The sequence below is a fragment of the Manacus candei genome, unplaced genomic scaffold (assembly GCF_025592945.1).
Source record: "Manacus candei isolate 608988 ecotype Guabito, Panama unplaced genomic scaffold, ASM2559294v1 h1tg000071l, whole genome shotgun sequence".
Taxonomy (NCBI): Eukaryota; Metazoa; Chordata; class Aves; order Passeriformes; family Pipridae; genus Manacus; species Manacus candei.
The window spans coordinates 8135497-8154336 of NW_026138119.1; the positions used below are offsets into that span (position 1 = coordinate 8135497).

An 18840-nucleotide genomic window follows, 5' to 3' on the forward strand; every position below is an offset into this window, starting at 1 on the left:
CGCCTCCTGCTTCCCTCAGAGCTGTGCTCCAGGTGCTGGGGAGGAGGCTCACACACCTATTCCGTAGCCGCCGGCGCACTGGAGCTTCAGGTGGCTGTTGAGCTGGGTGGGCAGAGTGCACTGCCCCTGCATCTCCCTGCACAGGTGGAAGGAGCCGCTCCACGTGCCATCCTTCCTGCAGTGAATCACGTTGCTTCCACGGCCCTGGGGATGAGAGAAGGAGACAAAGGAGGATGGTCACAAAAACGCCACCAAGGAGAGGCTGAGAGCTCAGAGTTGAGCTGGGAGCAAAGTTCTGCTGGAAGTGGAAGAGCCCCTGGTTGGGACTGGCAGCCCTGGGGGGCAAAATGGAGTTTTATTATAAAGAATAATAAAAAAAAAACAAACCAGGGAACAGCTGCACTGCAGACAAACACACACAAACATTCCTCTCCTGTGCAATGCAAGGTCTTTACAACCCCTTGCAAGGTCTCTACAACTCCCTTGCAAGGTCTCCACCTTACAACAGCCCCACTCCAGTTGCAATAAAGGTGCCTTCACCCTGTTTGCCTTCTTTCTTGTTGTAGAGAGGTTGGTGTTGAATGCAGACAACCTTTTCCCTCTGCCCGTTCTCTAACCAGTTACATCATCTTTGTCTTGAAAAAGAAAGAATCCCCAATGGCCATCTGAGGGAGGAAGGAGAGCGGGACACGAGCAGGGATGCTTAGCAGGGCAGAACGTGCTCTTTAGAGCTTGTCTGCCTTGAGTGACAGCAAGTGAAGAGGTTGAGACAAACACACACAGAGGCAGGTGGGAAGGAGGGAAAAAACTCCTCTGGTGTGGGAATGGGCAAGGCATAGAATATGACATTTCTCTTATAGAAAAGATTCTCTGTATGATACTGAAGAATGAATACCAAAGTCCGAGGGGAAATATCATGCCCTTTAAAAACAACAAAGGAGTGCACAGGCAATCTTTTGTCAGATCTATCCTCACAGCACTGGGGATTTCTGTGCAAGCTGTTCTGTGGGATCTGCGAGCCCGACTGCCATGGGGTAATGTGGGATATTCAACAGGAGCATGTCTGGTGGGGCTGGGCTCCAAACATCCCGTGGGGACCTTGCTGGGTGGGAGAACCATGCAGGATCTCTGCTTCTCCTCACCCGTTTTACATGCCAGGCACGTTGCCTGCAATCTACCCACCCTCCTCTTGGAGACTGTGCTGGGTATCTTTGGGGGGTCCTTTGATGTGCTGTCCATGCTGGGGTCCCTGCAGGGCTGCTGAACTTTTCTGAGGAGCTCTGCCCCCTGACCCACACCCATTGTGGCACAGGGCCTTGCACAAGCCCCTGGAACTGGAGTGGAAGATGTCACAGCCTTCAGTGTTAGTCTTGTCTTTAATATCCTAATGCCTTTTTTTATTTTTTGCTCAGCTTTGTTGATGAACACAATGTTTAGTGAGATGCAAAGTGGTCTTAGTGGCAGACTACTGCGTGGGACCTGCTTCCCCTTCTCTAGACATCTGGCCATTGCCAGAAGTAATAAGAAAATCATATGAAAGGATAATGGAGCAGATGGACTCAGGGTGTGATCCAGCTTGGTGATTCTCACCTAAGGGCCAGTTTGGCAGAGACTGATTAATTTAGATCTGACTGTTCATATGATTTGTGTACAATATTCAGAAATTGAAGACCCTTGCTCTGGTGCCAGGGGAGGTACCTGCTTAAATGACCATTACGTTCCTGGTGATTAAGAGATGCTGGATGTACAGCCAAGTAATGATCTTTCAGCGTGGTGACAAAGTCAGGAATAAATTGCTAAATGATAATTAAGCACAATTTGCTGGTTTAGCAAGTGTGATGCACTTCCATTGCAATTTCCATGCCAGGGTTCAAGCATGATTCTCAAAGGTGAGCCATGAAACCTGATTTATGTTGCTGGAGCTGGCTGTGCTTGAGGGTACTATTGTATAGTTTCTGCAACATACTCAGAGATCCCAGGATATCCATTGCTATAGTAACATACTGTCCATCATTCCCTGACCTGCAAAATCTCTTGTGAAAATCCCTGCTGGGTTTCTTGCTTGGATGCAACGTGTATTATCACCTTATATAGCTGAGAGAGACTTAGTGGGGTTTAATCCTTAAATAATTAACACCTCTCAAGTGGTTCTGGCTTGTGCCAGGAGTCCTCCCCTCTTCTTCTGTAGCCTATTTTCTGGGATATCTGAAAATACCTTTCTCTGCAAATCCCTCTCTCAAGATGTTATCTGCTCCTTTGCCCAAGGTGCTTTTGCAGCTGAACAGTCACTCACAGTGAATGCAGACATAGCCGGATCTCTCACTTTCCAGAGCTCACTTCATTACTGCTCTAACCCTGACTCCACTACTTGCTGCTCTTTGTTTCCACCTCATTTAAAAGCAAACACAAGCCCCTTACACCAGTTGGGATTGCCCTGGAGGCCCTGGTTTCCCTGCACTGGCAGCGATGGCACCCAGGGATGGGACACGGCGTCAGCCACCCTGACCAGTCTGAGCAATTTGTGTCCCAGAGCTCCCACCCAAACTGCACCCACACCTGCAGCTTCTCCCTTCACACAGCTCATAACCTCCCTGTAAGACTTATTCAAGGAAACCTTTTCCAGATGCCCTGAAGTGAAACACTGGGGCTCTGCCTGTTGTCCCTGTGGAGAGGGGAGGCCAGCCTGGCTGGGAAGAGGGGCAGGCAGGAGCTTTTAACATTTGGAGCAAGTATCAGAGCTGTCTTTCACATAATTGGTCCCTTTTTAAATGTTCTCAGGGTCTGGAATGATATTAAACCATCTATGACAGAGCACTCCCTGCTCCCTGCAGTGCTTGTAGTAGCTGCAGCTTCTACATCCCTGCTTTCTCTTCCCAAGAGTATGGAGCAGTAGCAGCACTTCTGGGAGAAGTTACTTACCTCACAAACTATAATTACCTCTGGTGAGGCAAACTAGGCATTTCAAACAAGATAGTAAAGGCCAGACCTTCTTGTGTCAGTGAACACAGCTCCTAGGATGCCAAAGGCAACATGCTGATTTGTGCCAGATGAGGATCTGACCCCTGATGCCAAATGACACCTTCGCAGCCAGGAAGACATGGAAGTTTAGAGATGTTTCACCTGAATAGTTGTAATCACTATAGAATTAAATTATCATATAGCACACAGGAATATAATAAGAAGAATTGGAGGGAAAAGCAAGGTAAAACAAAATGAGCAAGTGGGATAAGTTTGGATAACTTACTTTCATTCATTGCTCCTTACTTTCTAGCCAGGTCATAGAGCCACTGAGGCATATTTTTTAGCCACTTATTGTCCAGAACCATTAAGTCAGTCACTGCTAGTCCTCTACAGGTAATAGTTAATACTATTACAACTGTCATAAAAATAATATTTCCAGACTCTTCATACTCTCCCTCTACTTTATTTTTCCTTTCTCCATCTCTGTGTCTCTGTTCTCAGAAGAGCTCAGTGGCACTTGGCCCCTCCAAGGTCAGGATCCTCAGGGAACGTTTTTGAGCTGAGGTAATTTGGATGAGAGAGACTCACCGACTGACTGTCATCATCCTCACACTTGATCCGGCACTCGCTGTTGAACTGGAAGCCGTTGGAGCACTGGTAGAGCCCGTGGAACTTGGAAGGTGGCGGGTCACAAGTAACGGGCACACAAGCGCCTGGCAGCCACGTGCCATCCTGTGTGCACTGGATCTTGAAGGCTCGCCTTTTTGTACAGAAAAAAAAAAAAGACGCTTTAGTGAGTGGCTGAGTCAGCTGAGAGCCTCTCCAGCCTCTGAGCTCTGCTAGCAGGTTGCAGGGGATGGGTGTGCTTGTGCTTTTAACACCCGGGGAACAAGTTGTGAATCTGCGTCATGAGGTCTCTGAGCAAAAATAACGATTATTTGCAAAGCCAACATCGAGCTGCCCAGCCCAAACTCCTCTTTTGGTCTCGGACACACCGCCCAAAAACTCGGCTTCCCAGGTTTGTGAGCTGTGGTTGGTTTGAAGTGGGTTTGTGCAGAGCCAGAAGCACATGACAGCACTAACCCTTTCCTGCAGGGTTTCAAAGAGGACTCCCCAGGCTGCATATCAAAGGGGTGTTTCTAAGGTAAGGTCTGTTTTTTGAGCACTGGTCAGGATTTTTAAAGAAGCCTAAGTGAGCTAGGTGCCTAAATCCCCTTGAAGCTGCACAGCTATCTGCATGAAGGAATTGCTCCCGTGCTATTCCCTCAGGCACATATAGTCTGTGATAAACAGCCCATCCCTTTCCCAAAGTCGTTTTAACTCATGGCTTTCTGAATCAGACTGACTGCAAGGCTTTCCTCTTTCACGTACTTTCTCGATTTTCTGGAGGATCCAGGGACATGGTAACCTGGTTTGCACTTGTACTTGCAAAATGAGCCCACTTTGTGCTTGTCTTCTCGGCAACGAGAAGTCTGGAGATCTGCATTAGGGACGACGGAGGGTGCTCGGCACATCAGCTCACACAGGGCCTCTGGAAAGGACCACAGCCCATCCTCCATGCAGGTCAAGTTGCTGTTGTTTCCTGAGAAGAACAGTGAGCAAAGTTAACAACGTTCAGAGGGACTGTTTTCTTTTGAAATTTCGTTATGCCCGTCATGTATCAAAAGCCACCTCAGCCCGTTTGACAAATTCAACTGTGTATGTCCTGTGTGCTTTCTCTTCCTAGATGATGGCATTAAATCCTTAAGGGTACTGTTTTCAGATGACAGGCAGGCAGTGCTTATTTCAGGAAATGCTATAGCATAGGGGAAGCCACACGGGCTTTGTCATCTTTTGTATTTCTCTTCCTTATTTTGTTCCTCTCTGAAAGGAAGCTTGTTTCATACATCAACCCCCTCCTCTCCAAAGCCATCGCTTGAACAGAGGGTTTGGTGCCATCACATTCTTCATTCTGCTTCTGTGTTATATCTCTTCCCTAAAGCTGTCCCTTTTATTTCAATTTGGAGCCTTTTGGAGCAGCATCTGTTAGTATTAGAGTCACTACTCCAACACAATGAGGAGCCATTCTCAGCTGGGGACTCTCAGTCCTTGGGGACTACTGTGATAAATACGATTCATAATACTCATTAGAGACTCATTTTCCTCAGGAAGCTTTCTTGGCCAACACCTCAAAGGTAAAAGGTACAATAGATCTATTTGCCTCTGCTATGACCTACTTGACTTCAGAAGGTTAAGCTAAAAGTAGCCCAGTCTCAGTGTATTTTACATTCTTTGTTATTTTATACCATACGTTGAAAAGGAATAAGCTTTTCCTAAGAAACAAAGCACAGCTATGAGCCACTAACCCTTCAAAAATCCCTAATACTCCATTGAAATCCCTGAGCATTGCTGCAGGAACTCTTCTCAACCCACAAGGCATATTTTCAACAGTGAGCCAACTTGGGAGTTATCCGAAATAATACTGACAAACTGCTAACCCCAGAGCAATACCATCTCTCTGCAAGGGAAGGAAGAGAGCCGGGGCATGAGGCTGGAATTCAAAGAAGAAGAAAACAAAAGGCTCTGGAGGGCTCAGGAAGGTATGTGGAGGAGCCCTCCTGCCCTGCCCTCAAAGATAAGAGAAGCCGCATTAAATCAGCCCCGGCTTTGTCTCTCCCCTCCCCAACTGCAGATGATTGCAGAGGTATTTTGTGCAGAAGGGAGCTCTTTTCTGGAGCACCAGCATGTTTCTCTGCTCTGACTCATGCAGCAGCTCTGCAGACCAGCCTGGTGATATCATACTTGCCACTGCAAAGCGATAAGCTGTGACATTACCAACAGTGGCTGTCATGACGTCAGTGATTGAATTAGGCATGACTCATTCTCCAGAAGCTTAGTGGCAACATCTATTAGTCATCCCCGATGGCTGGACACCAAGTGGTGCCTCTACCTCACAGCTCTCGGCGTTTCTGGACAGAAGTGAAGTGATGCTGCACACCAGAGCTGCACCCCCTGAGCTGGGGGTTTGTTATCACCCTCCAGCTACCCCTGCCTGAGTCATCAGCTCTTGTTGGTCATGATGAGTATCACTATTTTCACTGTCTGCTCAAAGAACTTAAAGCACTTTAAAATGAAAAAAACATCTTTTGTTAAAGATGACCCTCTCGGTATATGAACAGGAAAAGGGATTTTTTTGGTAAAAAGTAGTATTAACTTTCCCTTAACTATCCTTTGAGTAGACTTAATTTTCTGCTTGTGACTATCTTCTGCCAGAGTTAAAAAGAATTAAGCAATTTGGTTATATATGAAGAAATCAACATATCCTTTCACTGAAATGAAGAATACTTTCCATGCCTTCCTTTTCTGGGGTTTGCAATGAGTCCCAGTAGAAAAGGTAATACTACAGGTACAATAAAAAAAATCCTTTACAGAGTTTGTACCTGAGTTGACAACAGCAGTTAAGATTACTCCACTGCGAGATGACAAGTTAATTTGGGTCTAATGTTCCTTCAAATTAACAGTGGTATCTTTTCTTGTTTCCTGAGGATCAGACCAGAAAGGGTGATGTGCCACTGAGCAGAAGGGTTGATGGTGCTGAGAAGAGGATGGGAATGTTAGCAGAAAAGCAGCAGGGAAGAAGACGAAGGAGAGAAAATGAAAGAAGGCAGCAGAGTGTGTTATTTCTAGGAGGAAAAAAAAAAAAAAAAGAAAAAAAGAGAAAAGTAAAGACTCCCAAACAAGTAGAGGGAAAAAAAAGGTCAGAGGTAGAGAAAGATGAGTGTGGAAAAGGAGTGAGGTGATGGTGGATTAGGAAAAACAGTGATGGGGACCTGCGCCAATGGGACATGGGGCTTTTCAGTCTTCTCCTGCCTTTCCAAATACATGGAGGAGGCATAGGAGAGAGACAGACATACAAAACAGAGAAGGCATGGGAAAGAAGATGAGAGAGTTCAATCAGATTTATCCCCACGACTTTTCCATGTTTTGGTTGTATGGAAGCAATATTCACTGTCATTACTGCCCGACCAGCCGCGATCAAGGAAAGGTCAAAGGAAGGTAATAGAGAGATGCAAAGGAACTTAACTTCTAATATAAATAAACCTTCCACAGAGTCTCATAATTCTTCATACTTAAAATATCATGAATAATTCTAAAACAACAGCAACAGTAACATATATTACTGGTAGCAGTGTGTGTTAGCTGTGCAGCTCTCCCCAGGTCACTGTGCAGACACCCTCTGGTACCTTTCAGAAGAGCAGGAGGTCGGCAAGTGAAGGAGCATTTCTTGCCAAAGGTGGTCCCCTCGCTGCAGTTGAAGGTGGCTGGGTAGACGTGGTACTGGTCTGGGACACCGCAGTCCACAGGCTCGCAGGTCACCTGCTTGTTCCACTTCCCATCCACGCAAGTCATGGTGATGCTGGACTCCATCTGGAAAAAGATACACTCCTACAGCCACCACGGCCAGCAAGGGAGAGAGAAAAACCGCTTCAAGCCTAGCAACAGCCATTACTTTGGCTCACAAGTTAGGCAAAACCATGCCTGGCCTCTACCATCATCTTTTGGACAGGGCAGCAGCTCCTAAACTCACCAAAGTGCCACAAGAACAGTGTCAGAGAACCAGGATGTGTTTCTGTCACCTCTGCGGTGAGACACCACAGCGCTTCCATATGAAGAGCAGAGAACTGCAAATAATCCAGTTTCTTGTCTGCATGTCCTCCCGAGACAAGCAGGGCACATGCTGTGCTGCCCTACGTTTGGGAAGGAGCACACAAGCCTGAGCTGTTGGAGCTGACAGCTGTCCCCATCCCTGTCACCCCTGCAGTGACACAGCCACTCCAAAGGGATCCCCACGTGCTTCTGAGTCAAACTCACTCTTGGGTTTGAAGTAAAAGCCAACCTGACATGAAACCATTTGGGACTCCTGTCCGAGGCTCTCCTGAGAGGTGTCAGTCACCCTTGGATGGGGGTGCCAGGGGAAGAGCCTTGGGCCACATCAGCGTTGTGTGCAGATACTGACAGCTGCTCTTATGGTTTCTCTGTCAGGGTGCCCCAAGGCTCCACACCAAATCAGGGCCCATGGACATGCAATCCTGAGAGACAGACCTTTTCCAGGAGGAGTTTGCCATCAACAGACCCAGGAGCATCCTGCCCATAACTGGCACTTGGCACTTGAGAGTCAATGCCTGTGCTCTGACTTCCCCAAAGTCACTCTGCTGTCACAGCTACACTTCTGTGGATCTGAGGAATAATCCAAACAGCACAGCAGACTGAAATCCTGAAGTGCTAGGGGCAAAGAAGGAAAAAGGGGGGAGGTAAAGGAGCCACCCATCCAAAGCTAAGACGATAAATTTACTGGATGACTGAAGAATAAACAGATGTTGGCAAAGACAACTGAGTAAACAACATATCCACTTTCTAATTAAAAATGGAAAATTATTAAAAACTGGAAGTGAAGAATCTAACTCTTCCCTCCGCACCAGAATAAAGAGAGGGACAGAAGTTTAGAAATGTGAGAAACCCAAACACGCGAGGGGGAAGATGCTGCCGAGGAATCTGACCAAGCCATACAGCAGCACTCCTCTGCCTCCAGGGAATATTTTATTCAGGGCTGGTATGCTCACAGGAGATTTGCACCGCCGACCATTGATCTGGGTTTATAAAAGGAAGGGGAATGTTTCTAACACACATCAAAGGGACCTGGATTCCCTTTTTGCAAAAACACCCTAATGGTTTCAACAGAAGTTCAGACCTGTCTCCCTTTGATATATGGTTGCATACAGAATGGAAAAAGCAGTCCCAGAGCTGAGAAACTGGACACTTCCCAAGTGGGCACAAAACCCCTTTTCTAGGCCGTGGAGTTTATTTAAACAGGGAACACTGCTGATGGAAAAAAATGTCTTTTCTACAAGTTTAGAGTAGCGCATTCTGGGATTCTCGGAGCGCTCAGGTGAAGTGACTCTCTGCGTTCTCATTCCCAAGTGGCTGTTAATTCTGCCTTTGCTGCTTATCAGAATATTTGATAAAGTTAAAAACTGTATATAAAATGTAGGCAGTTGATTCCTGGAAGACCCCTGTGCTTCCAGGAAGTCACAGTGTGGTGGCCACAGGAGAAGGGATGATAGAGCGTATTCCCATGTCTTGAAAACCATACAGACACATTTGCTCTCCAGGATGAGCTGCTCCAGCATTTAGCAAAGCCTCCTTTCCCAAATAACACAGCAGCACTGTGGCTGCTGGAACTCTGGAACTCTAAAACATAAACCCGAGCTACTGATGTCAATAAACTCAAGCTAATGATGTCAGAGGCTATCCAAATGTTATGGAAAAGACATAGGTCTTGCATAGTATCTTGCTGGTTGCTGGATCCATGCTGAACATAGGGAAGCTCTATGATAAGAGGTTCAACTCCAAGAATTAAATTTTTAGTGGTGTTGTAAATTATTGTTCCTACCACCTGATAGTGGCTGCACAAAGGAGTTTCTCTAATGACAGGGTTGCACATCAAATGTACCTCTACATACCACCAAATAAACAGTGCAAACTCAGAAGCAGGAATATAATACAAATATTTAAAGAGAGACAATATCTGTGCATGACAGATAGTCACATCTAACAAGAAGTAATGTTTTGCCTGAGCTAACACTTGTGAGAATGTTTCAGCTGCGGTCGTGGCCCTTGTTAGCAGAAAGTTGCAGGACATTAGAGCCTGCTGGGAATGTGATGTGCCTGGGATCCCCTCTCCTTGGAAGGGATCCCTGACTATCCCCTTTCCTTTATTTGTCCCATGTTCTAGACCTTGATGTGAAAAAGATAATAATTACTGTCTCCACGTTTTCATCTCTGGCTTTTTCCCAGCAGTACTTTCCCTACAACAGCACTAACCTAACCTGTAAGAGTCCTCCCAGACCCATATAGCTTTTCCTGTTCCTGGCACACTGGGAAGACCATTCCCCTGCAGAGAAGCTGTGCCCACGTGGGTAAGACCCTGGCTTCTCAGCTTTTTCCCAGTTAATTTGTTCCACACTTTGTATGATGGAAGCTGAGGTTTTCAAGGTCAGACATAATAATGGCACATTTTAGAGCATGTCTATCATGTCATCACTTCAAGCAATAGGAGCACATGGAATTCAGCAGCAGAACATGACAGAGAACGTTCCCTGCGATGGAGAGAAAGACTGGTGGCTTTGATTGGAAGCACAGAGGACAAACCTGCCACAGAAATTCTTGCAGGTGGCACCCACCAGCTCTCAGCTTCCCTCTCTTGTGGTGTCGCACCTGAGGATCACTGCAGGGCCCAGGGCAGGACCTCCAGAGGCTGAGCAGGAGCCCACCTCTCCCCAGCTCCATGCCACACCTCAGGGGTATTTCCAGGGGACTCAGCCTCAGCAGTGCTGCCTTTGGATCCAGCACTGGGTCTTAGTGGCAGCATCTGCCTGTGCCTTTGTGGATCTCCCACCCGGAGCTGAGCAGGCACGTGCCTGTTTCGCCTGTCTGATCTGACAAGGTCACCCAGCTCACAGCAGTCCATACAAAGCACTTGGCTTTCTTGTCTGGCTTATTAGCTGTCACTTTGGGCACTTTGTGCTGCTTTGACTGGCATCACTGCAACTGCTTCCCTTCATGTCCTGCCTTCCAAAAGAGGCTTACGCAAGGAGGGAGGGTGGGCAAGGCGAAAAGAGGGGGGGCAAAATAGGGCCTCCAAAGATACAGTGTGCAGTACAGTGAAGAGGATGCAAACTTAAACAAATCTGGTGCCAGAAAGATTTGTTCCTTGGGACTTGCAACAGCCTGGGAGAATTCATGTCTCCTTCCTGCTGCCCAAGATTCCAGCCGGCTCCTTCTTCAAGCGATGCTTCACGTGTGAAGTTTCCTCTCCTTAAAAATGAACAGCTGTGCCCTCCCCTCTAAGTATTCTTCCACTTCTGCCCACTACTGTGCCTCTAATTGAACCCACATGAGCCGTGCTTTCTTTTCCTGGCATGATTGATGATGCCTTTGCACAACATTAGGGAGCTGCTGGGTTTTAAATAACACCTCTTGACCAGAGCAGCAGTGGTGGTGGCTTCAAGGAGAGATGACAACAAGCAACTGAATGAGTGGGTCTTTCAGTGAAGGACAAGGGGGAGGAAAGCAGTGAAAAACAAAAGGGGGAAAGAGAGAGAAGAGAAGAAAGAGCGATGGAGTTGTCGGGGTGGGGGGTGGGAAGAAATTGGGGAGGGGGAATGAAAACATCCCGAGATCTTCTTTGTGGGAAAGATACATGAAGGATTTTGCTCCATCACTGTGCAAAGCCCTTTGTTGTTGTTGCTGAAGTGCCTAAATGAGGATGAGGGAGAGCCCAAGAGCCTGTAAACAGCTCAGCTTTCTTTTTATTTTCAAGCAGCAAACAGTTTCTGCTGCACAGAGTGCTGATGGGTTTTAGGGTTTGGTGATTTTACGTAGTTTAACAGAATTTGGGAATGGGAGCTTCTCACAGGGGGAATGAATGAATGTTTTGCCCTAAGACTGATTAAAATGGTGGCTTCAGAAGACACAGAGGCCAGAAAGTGCAGAAACTTTTAAGAAGATTTTCAAAGACCCCTTAGATGTAAAAGATTGATTTGAAATGTGACTTGTGCCCCTGCATTTCTGAGGTGCTTTTGAAAATTTTGCTTTTAATTCTCTCTTCACCCTTTTTTTTCTGTCTTTCATTGAAATACGGAAGACAAATGTGGTTCAGATGCTAAACCAAGGTGTTTTCAGTGGTCTGTGAATCATCTTCATCAGCCATGGGCCACTGCTGTTCAGTCTGCTCTTTGAGACATTGCACCTCACCTCAGCCTCCTTCCTACCCAAGAGTGTGAAACACCAACGTGTGTAAAGCTACTTTCCTTCCTCCTCTTCCTCATGCAGCCCCACACACTGACAGTTAAATGAGAAAAAAATAATCTCTAGATCCTCAAATCAGTCAAACAGGCAAAATATCCAACTAGATGACAACAGTGAAGCAACCAACAGCTTTGTGTAGGGTTCCTCAATCATGGCAGCAAGTCCCTCTGATAATGGACAACAAGCCACAAACCCTTTCTCACCCCAAAATGCCTGTGACTGGAAGAGGAGCTGAAGTTGGGAAGCAATTGTGGAAGGAGCACAATGCAATTTGACATGAGAAATCCAAACCATGGATTCTGGACTTTCTCAGATAATTCATATCTTGCCTACACATTCCACAAGTTCTGTCTTGAAGCACCTGACACAAAGAAATAAAACAAGATGATAGTGAAAGAAACTGTCTGCTCCTTTTCAACAGATCTCTGATGAGCACAAATAAACTTATAAAGCACATGTTTAATGTGCTTAGCTGATCATGAGTATCTTTAGGATGCTCCACTTCTTCCCTCATTGGAACAGTGAATGCACAGCACTGAGCAAAACAAAGCCATTGGCCTCGGGGGGGTTTACTGGTGGAAAAAAGACGAGGAAGTGCAATAGCAGACCAGGGTGAGAGGAAGTGTGTTGTAATAGGCAGTGAATCATGTTAGCTAGGGGTGCTAAAATCCTCCCCTCCTGTCATATGAGTCTGATCAAGGCTCTGAAACCAAACTTCTTGGGGCAAAACCATACATAGTCGGCCGAGCCTCCCCAAAAGGTAATTCCTGCCTTTAAATAACAGGGTGCTGGTGAAGCGTGTTTAGGCTGTTTTATTTGGTTTGGGACCCCTGTGTGCCCCATGTACCCCATGTACAGATCCCTTCCATTCAGGTTCGTTTGAGAACTTGTTTTCTGCTCTGTAAAAATGCTCAGCTGGAGCTGGGGTTCTGGTGCTGATGCCAATTAGGATGGAAGAGGCCCAGCTCGCGGGGTCCTGTATTTGTTTTGTAATTGAGTTGAAAGGGCTGACTCATTCCCCTCCACTCTGTCTCCCCCCTCTGCGAGCTTATGAAGAACACAGTATTTCACAAATACAGACAGGCTGCTGAGTGCGGCTGCCCCGGCTCCCCCGGCCCCAGATGTGTGTGCTGCCCCAGATGTGTGTGCTGCCCCAGATGTGTGTGCTGCCCCCACAACTTGTGAGAAGGTGCTGATGGGGGAAACCACCCCCACATCACACTCACAGGATCTAGAGCAGCATTAGAGGTGAGAGCACAAACTGAGGTGCCTGCACCCACCTATCCCAAGCACCCTGCTCCCAGGGACATGCCAAGGCTGGGCCATGTTGCACATGCACCTCATCCACCTTTCCCAGCCCGAAGTACCTTCATTTTTTTAATGTTTAAATACTTTTATAGTATTCCTCAATACCTCCCTCACTGCATGAAGGCATACTGCTTTTGTAGGACATCCTCTGTAATCCATGCATTAATAAAGAGGATGGGGAGCACCCCCTGCCCCACCAGGGAAGGTTTTTGGTGATTTGTTTGGAAGCACAAAGGTTTGGGTGCTTTTTTCCATCCCCTCCATACCGTACACGTCAGCATGTGGTTGGAAGCAGATGGACTGAAAAACTGCAAAGGAGTTAAGACACTGCTAGCCTCAATCCCAGGACTAAAAAGGGAAGTATTTTGCCCAGAAATTGGTTGTGCAAAAACACAAACACCCTACTCCCAAAACACCAGCCCCGAGAAACACTGTTTGGTTGAGTAGAGTCAGTTGGATCAAAGGACTGAATACACATTTAAACTTTGTGGGTTGAAAATTTCTGAAGTTGGGGAACATCTGAGCTTAGTTCATTGTCAGTATCTCTTCCTACAGAGGGCTCCTGTTCTGATGAGAAGTATTTGGATACGACCTTGTCCCAAGGCTCAGCTGAGACTTCGGGGTTTAGGCTGGGTTATTTCTCAATTTCTCCACATGTGTTAGCTCATCCCTTGTCATAAAAAGCCCCAGAAGAACAAACCTGGCTCTTGATGAGATCATCATCCCTGTGGACGTGCAGGATGTGGCCGGTCCTGCAGCTCACGTTGCACTGGGCCCCGTTGTACCAGCCGCCGGTGCAGTTCAGCACTGCGTGCTCGATCTCCAGCTTCTGGCAGTCCGTGGCTTCACAGGAGTAGTGGACACAGCTAGGAGGGGGACAAGAAGTGGTATTTTTAGTGAATTCATTTAATTCCTCCCACAAGAGCAAGTGTGTCTGACTGACAGATTCGTCGCTCGGAGAACGCGCCGAACCCAGCCCGGCAAAGGGCTCCACACCCTCTTGTTACACCTTCTGAAGGACAGGGGCAGTGGCAACAGAGAGGACAGTGAAGGCAAATTACAGGTCTTGTGGCAAAAAGGAAGAGCTTGCCAGTTCTGCAGAATTACTTTGTGTTCTGCAGTATTCATCCGCACTATGACCTTCCTACTCCTGTACCATCAGCCAACCATCCATCCGTCCACCCCGTCAAAACACTCTCCCTCCAAGAGCAGTCCTTATGCCCCATCCACTTTTAAATCTGCTGAATTCAGAAGTGCCTGATATTGGTGGTGATAAGTGCCTGTGTGTATGTGTGAGGAGGGGTTTCTGCGATAGACACTCTTATCTTTGAGAAACTCGGTTGAAATCATCACATTCATTTTATTTCACTTCACGAGGAACACCAAAACATCAGCTGTGTAGCTGTGTTGATAAGCTCTTATCAAGCTCAGCAGCATGCTGTCATTTCAGATCTCTCCAGTTGCTGTCCTGCCATCCATAAAATGTTTCCCCGGATGGAAACTGTCTGTTCTCCCTCCAGAAAATTACTGTAACATTTAACACGACTTGTTAAAAGGGATTTTTGTTTTATTTTTACGTACGTAGAGATGGCTGGTTGACACAAAATCTTTCACCATCTCTGATGACCTGAGTCAAACATTATAGCACATGTTCAAATGTGAGTATGGGGCAGTCCCTCAGCTAAACAGCAATGAAAACGCTGAGAGTCTTAGAGCACGAGGGGAGATTAGACTAGGTAGAAGGAAGAAATTCTTTTACAATGAGACTAGTAAAACACTGACACAGGTTGTCCAAAGAAACTGTGGATGCTCCATCCCTAAAAACATTCAAGGCCAGGTTGGACAGGACTCTGAGCAACCAGATCTAGTTGAAGATGCCCCTGCTCACTGCAGAGGGGTTGGATTAGATGGGCTTTAAAGGACCCTTCCCACCTAAACCATTCCATGATTTTATGTGCAAAGACTTTTTCTGGATTACAGACAAAATTTCTGGGGTTAAAGACTCCTACAAAGTGATTTATTTTGGCTGAAAATTAAAATGAATTTAATTTAAATAAATTAGTTCTGAGGAGGGAAAACATTGGCTTATTTCACCATCCATGTGGGTAGGGAAGAACCTGAAATGCAGAAAAGTATAGAAAGAAGGGAAAGCAAAGCATCAATACACATATTTTAAAATGGTTTTCAAGCAAGCTATTCCTGTGTCCTAGAAAAAAGGGTTAACAACCACCAAAACCCTGTCCAGCTTAGTAAGCCCTGACTTAGCACGTACATGGTGTTTTGCTGTGTTCAAAACACTGTGCAGACATTATCTAATTAATTTTCATGACACCCCCGCGAGACACCTGGGCTGGTATTGTTATCCCCATGTTACTGATAGAGAAGCACATCTGCACATGTCTCTACTGAGCTCTAGATCAGATTAAATGACAGTATTATGTACCTCCACAACTCATTTCTCTGTCCCAGACTAGTGCTGTATGGGAAGTGCCCACTGCTGGTAATTTAAGGTTGCTCGTTCAGTGCCGGCCCTTCCCTGGTCTGTGATGAGCCATAAACCATTTCTACATTCAGAAAGACCTTATTTCCTCATGGTGCACAAAGTATGGCCACTGACAGGACTGAGGGAGAATTCCACCTCTGTGTTGGCCAACTCTATACCTTTGTATGCAGCAAACAGTGCCCTGTCCATCAGCACCACAACTCTGATGCTCATCTCTTCTGCAGAATAGACAAGAGCTGACCTACCCAGAGTGATCTTGCCCTCAAGGATGATCCCCACACACCAGACCAAGGGTTTCACATGTTTTCCAGCCACTGCAACTCACAGCCTGACATACAGATTTAAACTGCCTTTGATTTCACTTCATACTGATCAATAAGACTGTGGGTGAAAATGCCATAAAAGCCAGTGGGCAGCATATCCTCATGCCCAGGTGGGCCTCATTGAAGGGAAATGAGGTGAGGAGAACAGCCATGTGCAGTTGCCTTGCAAGTGACCAACACAGGAGTGTGAACTACAGACTTTACTCTGTTTTGGTAGCAGCTCCCCGAGCCTTACTAATCTGAATTACAAACCTTACCAACCTCATGGCACTGCCAGTTGAGTAAGTCCTCAATTGACCTCAAAAAGAATATCTCAAGTTGGATGTTGAGTGAGAGCACTAAAAGATGAATGATGTGTTTTTGAACCCTCCCTCCATGTCCCAGTCCCACTGATCCATGAAGGTGAACTCTCGCTTTGCTCCCCTCCATTTTTCAGATGGTGAGGCTGCAATAAAAGTTCCTCCCGTGCCAGGGCTTCAGCAACAAGTAAGTTGACTCATTGAGGAAAAAAGCAAGCACTATTGCCAAGCCACTCTTCTCAAAAGTACATATTGCAAACCTTGACTCCCCATTGCAAAACTCCCTCAAAATCTGAAAACCATCTTCCACTAAAGTTGAAAAAATAAAATAATAACAGACTTATTTAATCTAATACTTATGTGAATTAATGTAGCACTGAATTTGGCCTTGAATGGCTTCAGAGGGAAGGATGAGCCTAAGGAAACCTTTGCAATTTGCACAGAGGGAAATCTGGAGCAACGTCACCGCAGTCAGTGGCATCGCTTTTCATTTCCATCAATGTAAAGGAGAAAAAGAATCCGGTTTCTTGAGTTCAGATCAGGACACCAGATGAGCAAGCCTGGGCTTAAAAGTCCTACAGAACTGAAACACCACAGACAAAGGCATTAAGAAACACTTATTGTGATGTTCTTCTCTCTGTTTACAAGTCCCCTTGTGGTCTCCTGAAATGGCCAGGGAACATTTTTAGCCACCCCCTCCAGGCTCCAGATTATGCCTCGGTTAGCAGATCATCTGGGCAGCCCTCTCTGTCTGTAACTCTATATGAATGACTTCAGTGACAAACAATACAACCATTCACTTTTTGTAAAAAAACAACCACTGCCACCAAATGTTTCCAATTTAAATATTTCTGGTTCTCTAGCTACTGGTTCCAATTTGGTATCAGCTACTGTCAGCCATAAATCCCAATGAATTTTGAAGTCACGATCCTGAATTGAGTTCTGCAAATGCAGAATTAAGAAGGAGAAATGAATATCTCCAAGAAGGAAGTTTAGACAAAGAACCCATCACATCCATTTGTGGATTACAGAAGCTCTTGCATGGGTTCTGCCATTTAACAGTGGTCAATCATCACATGTTCCAGAAACTGTGCATTCCTCGGGAAAGAAACAATATAAGAGTATCTGAGAAGGAAATCTCTTAGGCTTTAACTCATGTTGATTCCTGGCATAGGAGAGTCTATCCTGTTTTCTTGCAATCAATATTGTGTGACTTCATCAAAACCGCCCATTTCAAGTCGTCCCTGGTCTACCCTAACTCCCCAAATTCCTTACCCAGAGTATGAGCTGATCTGGACCAAAGCTACACAAGGGACCCAAGGACCACTCTAATGATTTACTTGAACAAGTGTTGGTGTCTGGGATATTCCCTGACAAGTGTTTATTTTACTAAGTCCACTTCAGGATTCACTTGTCCCTTCCCTTCCCCTGGCAGTGTACGATTTCCTAAAACAACATCTTCACACCGAGGCGGGTGCAAGGAGCAGTGGATTTCTTGCACACATTCCATTGCATGTTAGAAACAGATCAAGGCAGACTGTTTCAATGAAGTAAAAAGCCCTGAATTGAGTTAGCTTCACATGTAGGCTGAAGTTCTGAGCCAGTTCTTGCTTTATTCAAATCCGTTCTGCCCATCCCTAATCTAAACGAGCTCAGTCATTAGGCTCTAAATCTGTATTTCTTTGTGCCAATATTGGCCCCAGTTCAGCAAGGCACTTAAATATGTGCTTAACTTCAAAAGCACAGTTAAGTCCCACTGATAGATTTGACTACAGGGGGATGTAAGCAAATAGCTGAGGGCTTGGCTAAATTGGGGCCTTAGTGACACAATCCTAGAAACATTTGTATTTTAACATGTTTATAGAAAATTATAACAATTAAGTGGAGCTCTTCCTTCCTCACATAAAACCAATCCAGGACTTCCTCTTTCAAGAAGCTTACAGCAGCCAAACTTTCTTTTCCTAACCCCGGGGTCAAGCACTTTTCCAAGAAATCATCTTAACGTGGTGCCTTAATTATTTGTTTCCTTCATGAGAGCTCTGACACATAGATATAACAGGTGAGCATAAAAGCTCCTGAGAAGAGCCACACCATTATCTCTTGTATATGGGAAAAACTCCCTTTTTGACATTCTGGGACAGGCTGGGCTGGAGATCTGAACTGCAATTTGGTTTTGTTCTAAGCCACCACACATTCAACTCACACACGTGTAGCCTTCTGAGGGGTCTTCCAACAGATTTATCCTTACAGTGGGTTTGTATTCTCCTCTCTAGAGGTTCTTCTAAGGGCAAGAGTGGGTTCTTTCTCTCTAAAACAAACATACATGCAGTATTTTGAAAAGCAGATGTTGCTAGCCCCATTCTTTGCTGTAGAAATAAAAGTGTGAACTGCAGAGGTGGCAATGAATTTGTTTTCTCCAGTCTTCAGCTAAAAGACGTCATCTCTTGTATTAACACAAAATCTCGAAGAATGTATTCCCAAATCCTGAGGGCTGGATGGGAACTGGTGAACCTGTGCCACTGGAAGAAAGCTCAAGCCTTTTCCTAAAGAGGTGTTTGCCTTTGAATCTGGTCCATGAGAGTGACCGAGAGGATGGTAT

At 45.9% G+C, this 18840-nt stretch overlaps 1 protein-coding gene across 1 annotated transcript in view; it reads right to left on the reverse strand.

The window, feature by feature from the left end:
* The window catches only part of PAPPA (pappalysin 1), a 182145-nt gene that overhangs the window by 31609 nt on the left and 131696 nt on the right, over positions 1-18840 (reverse strand). The window contains exons 14-18 of the mRNA XM_051807871.1: positions 13817-13982; positions 7185-7368; positions 4333-4543; positions 3550-3721; positions 57-204 (exon numbers count right to left, since the gene is read on the reverse strand). Of these exons, the coding sequence (XP_051663831.1) occupies positions 57-204; positions 3550-3721; positions 4333-4543; positions 7185-7368; positions 13817-13982 (881 nt within the window). The remainder of the gene's footprint in view (positions 1-56; positions 205-3549; positions 3722-4332; positions 4544-7184; positions 7369-13816; positions 13983-18840) is intronic.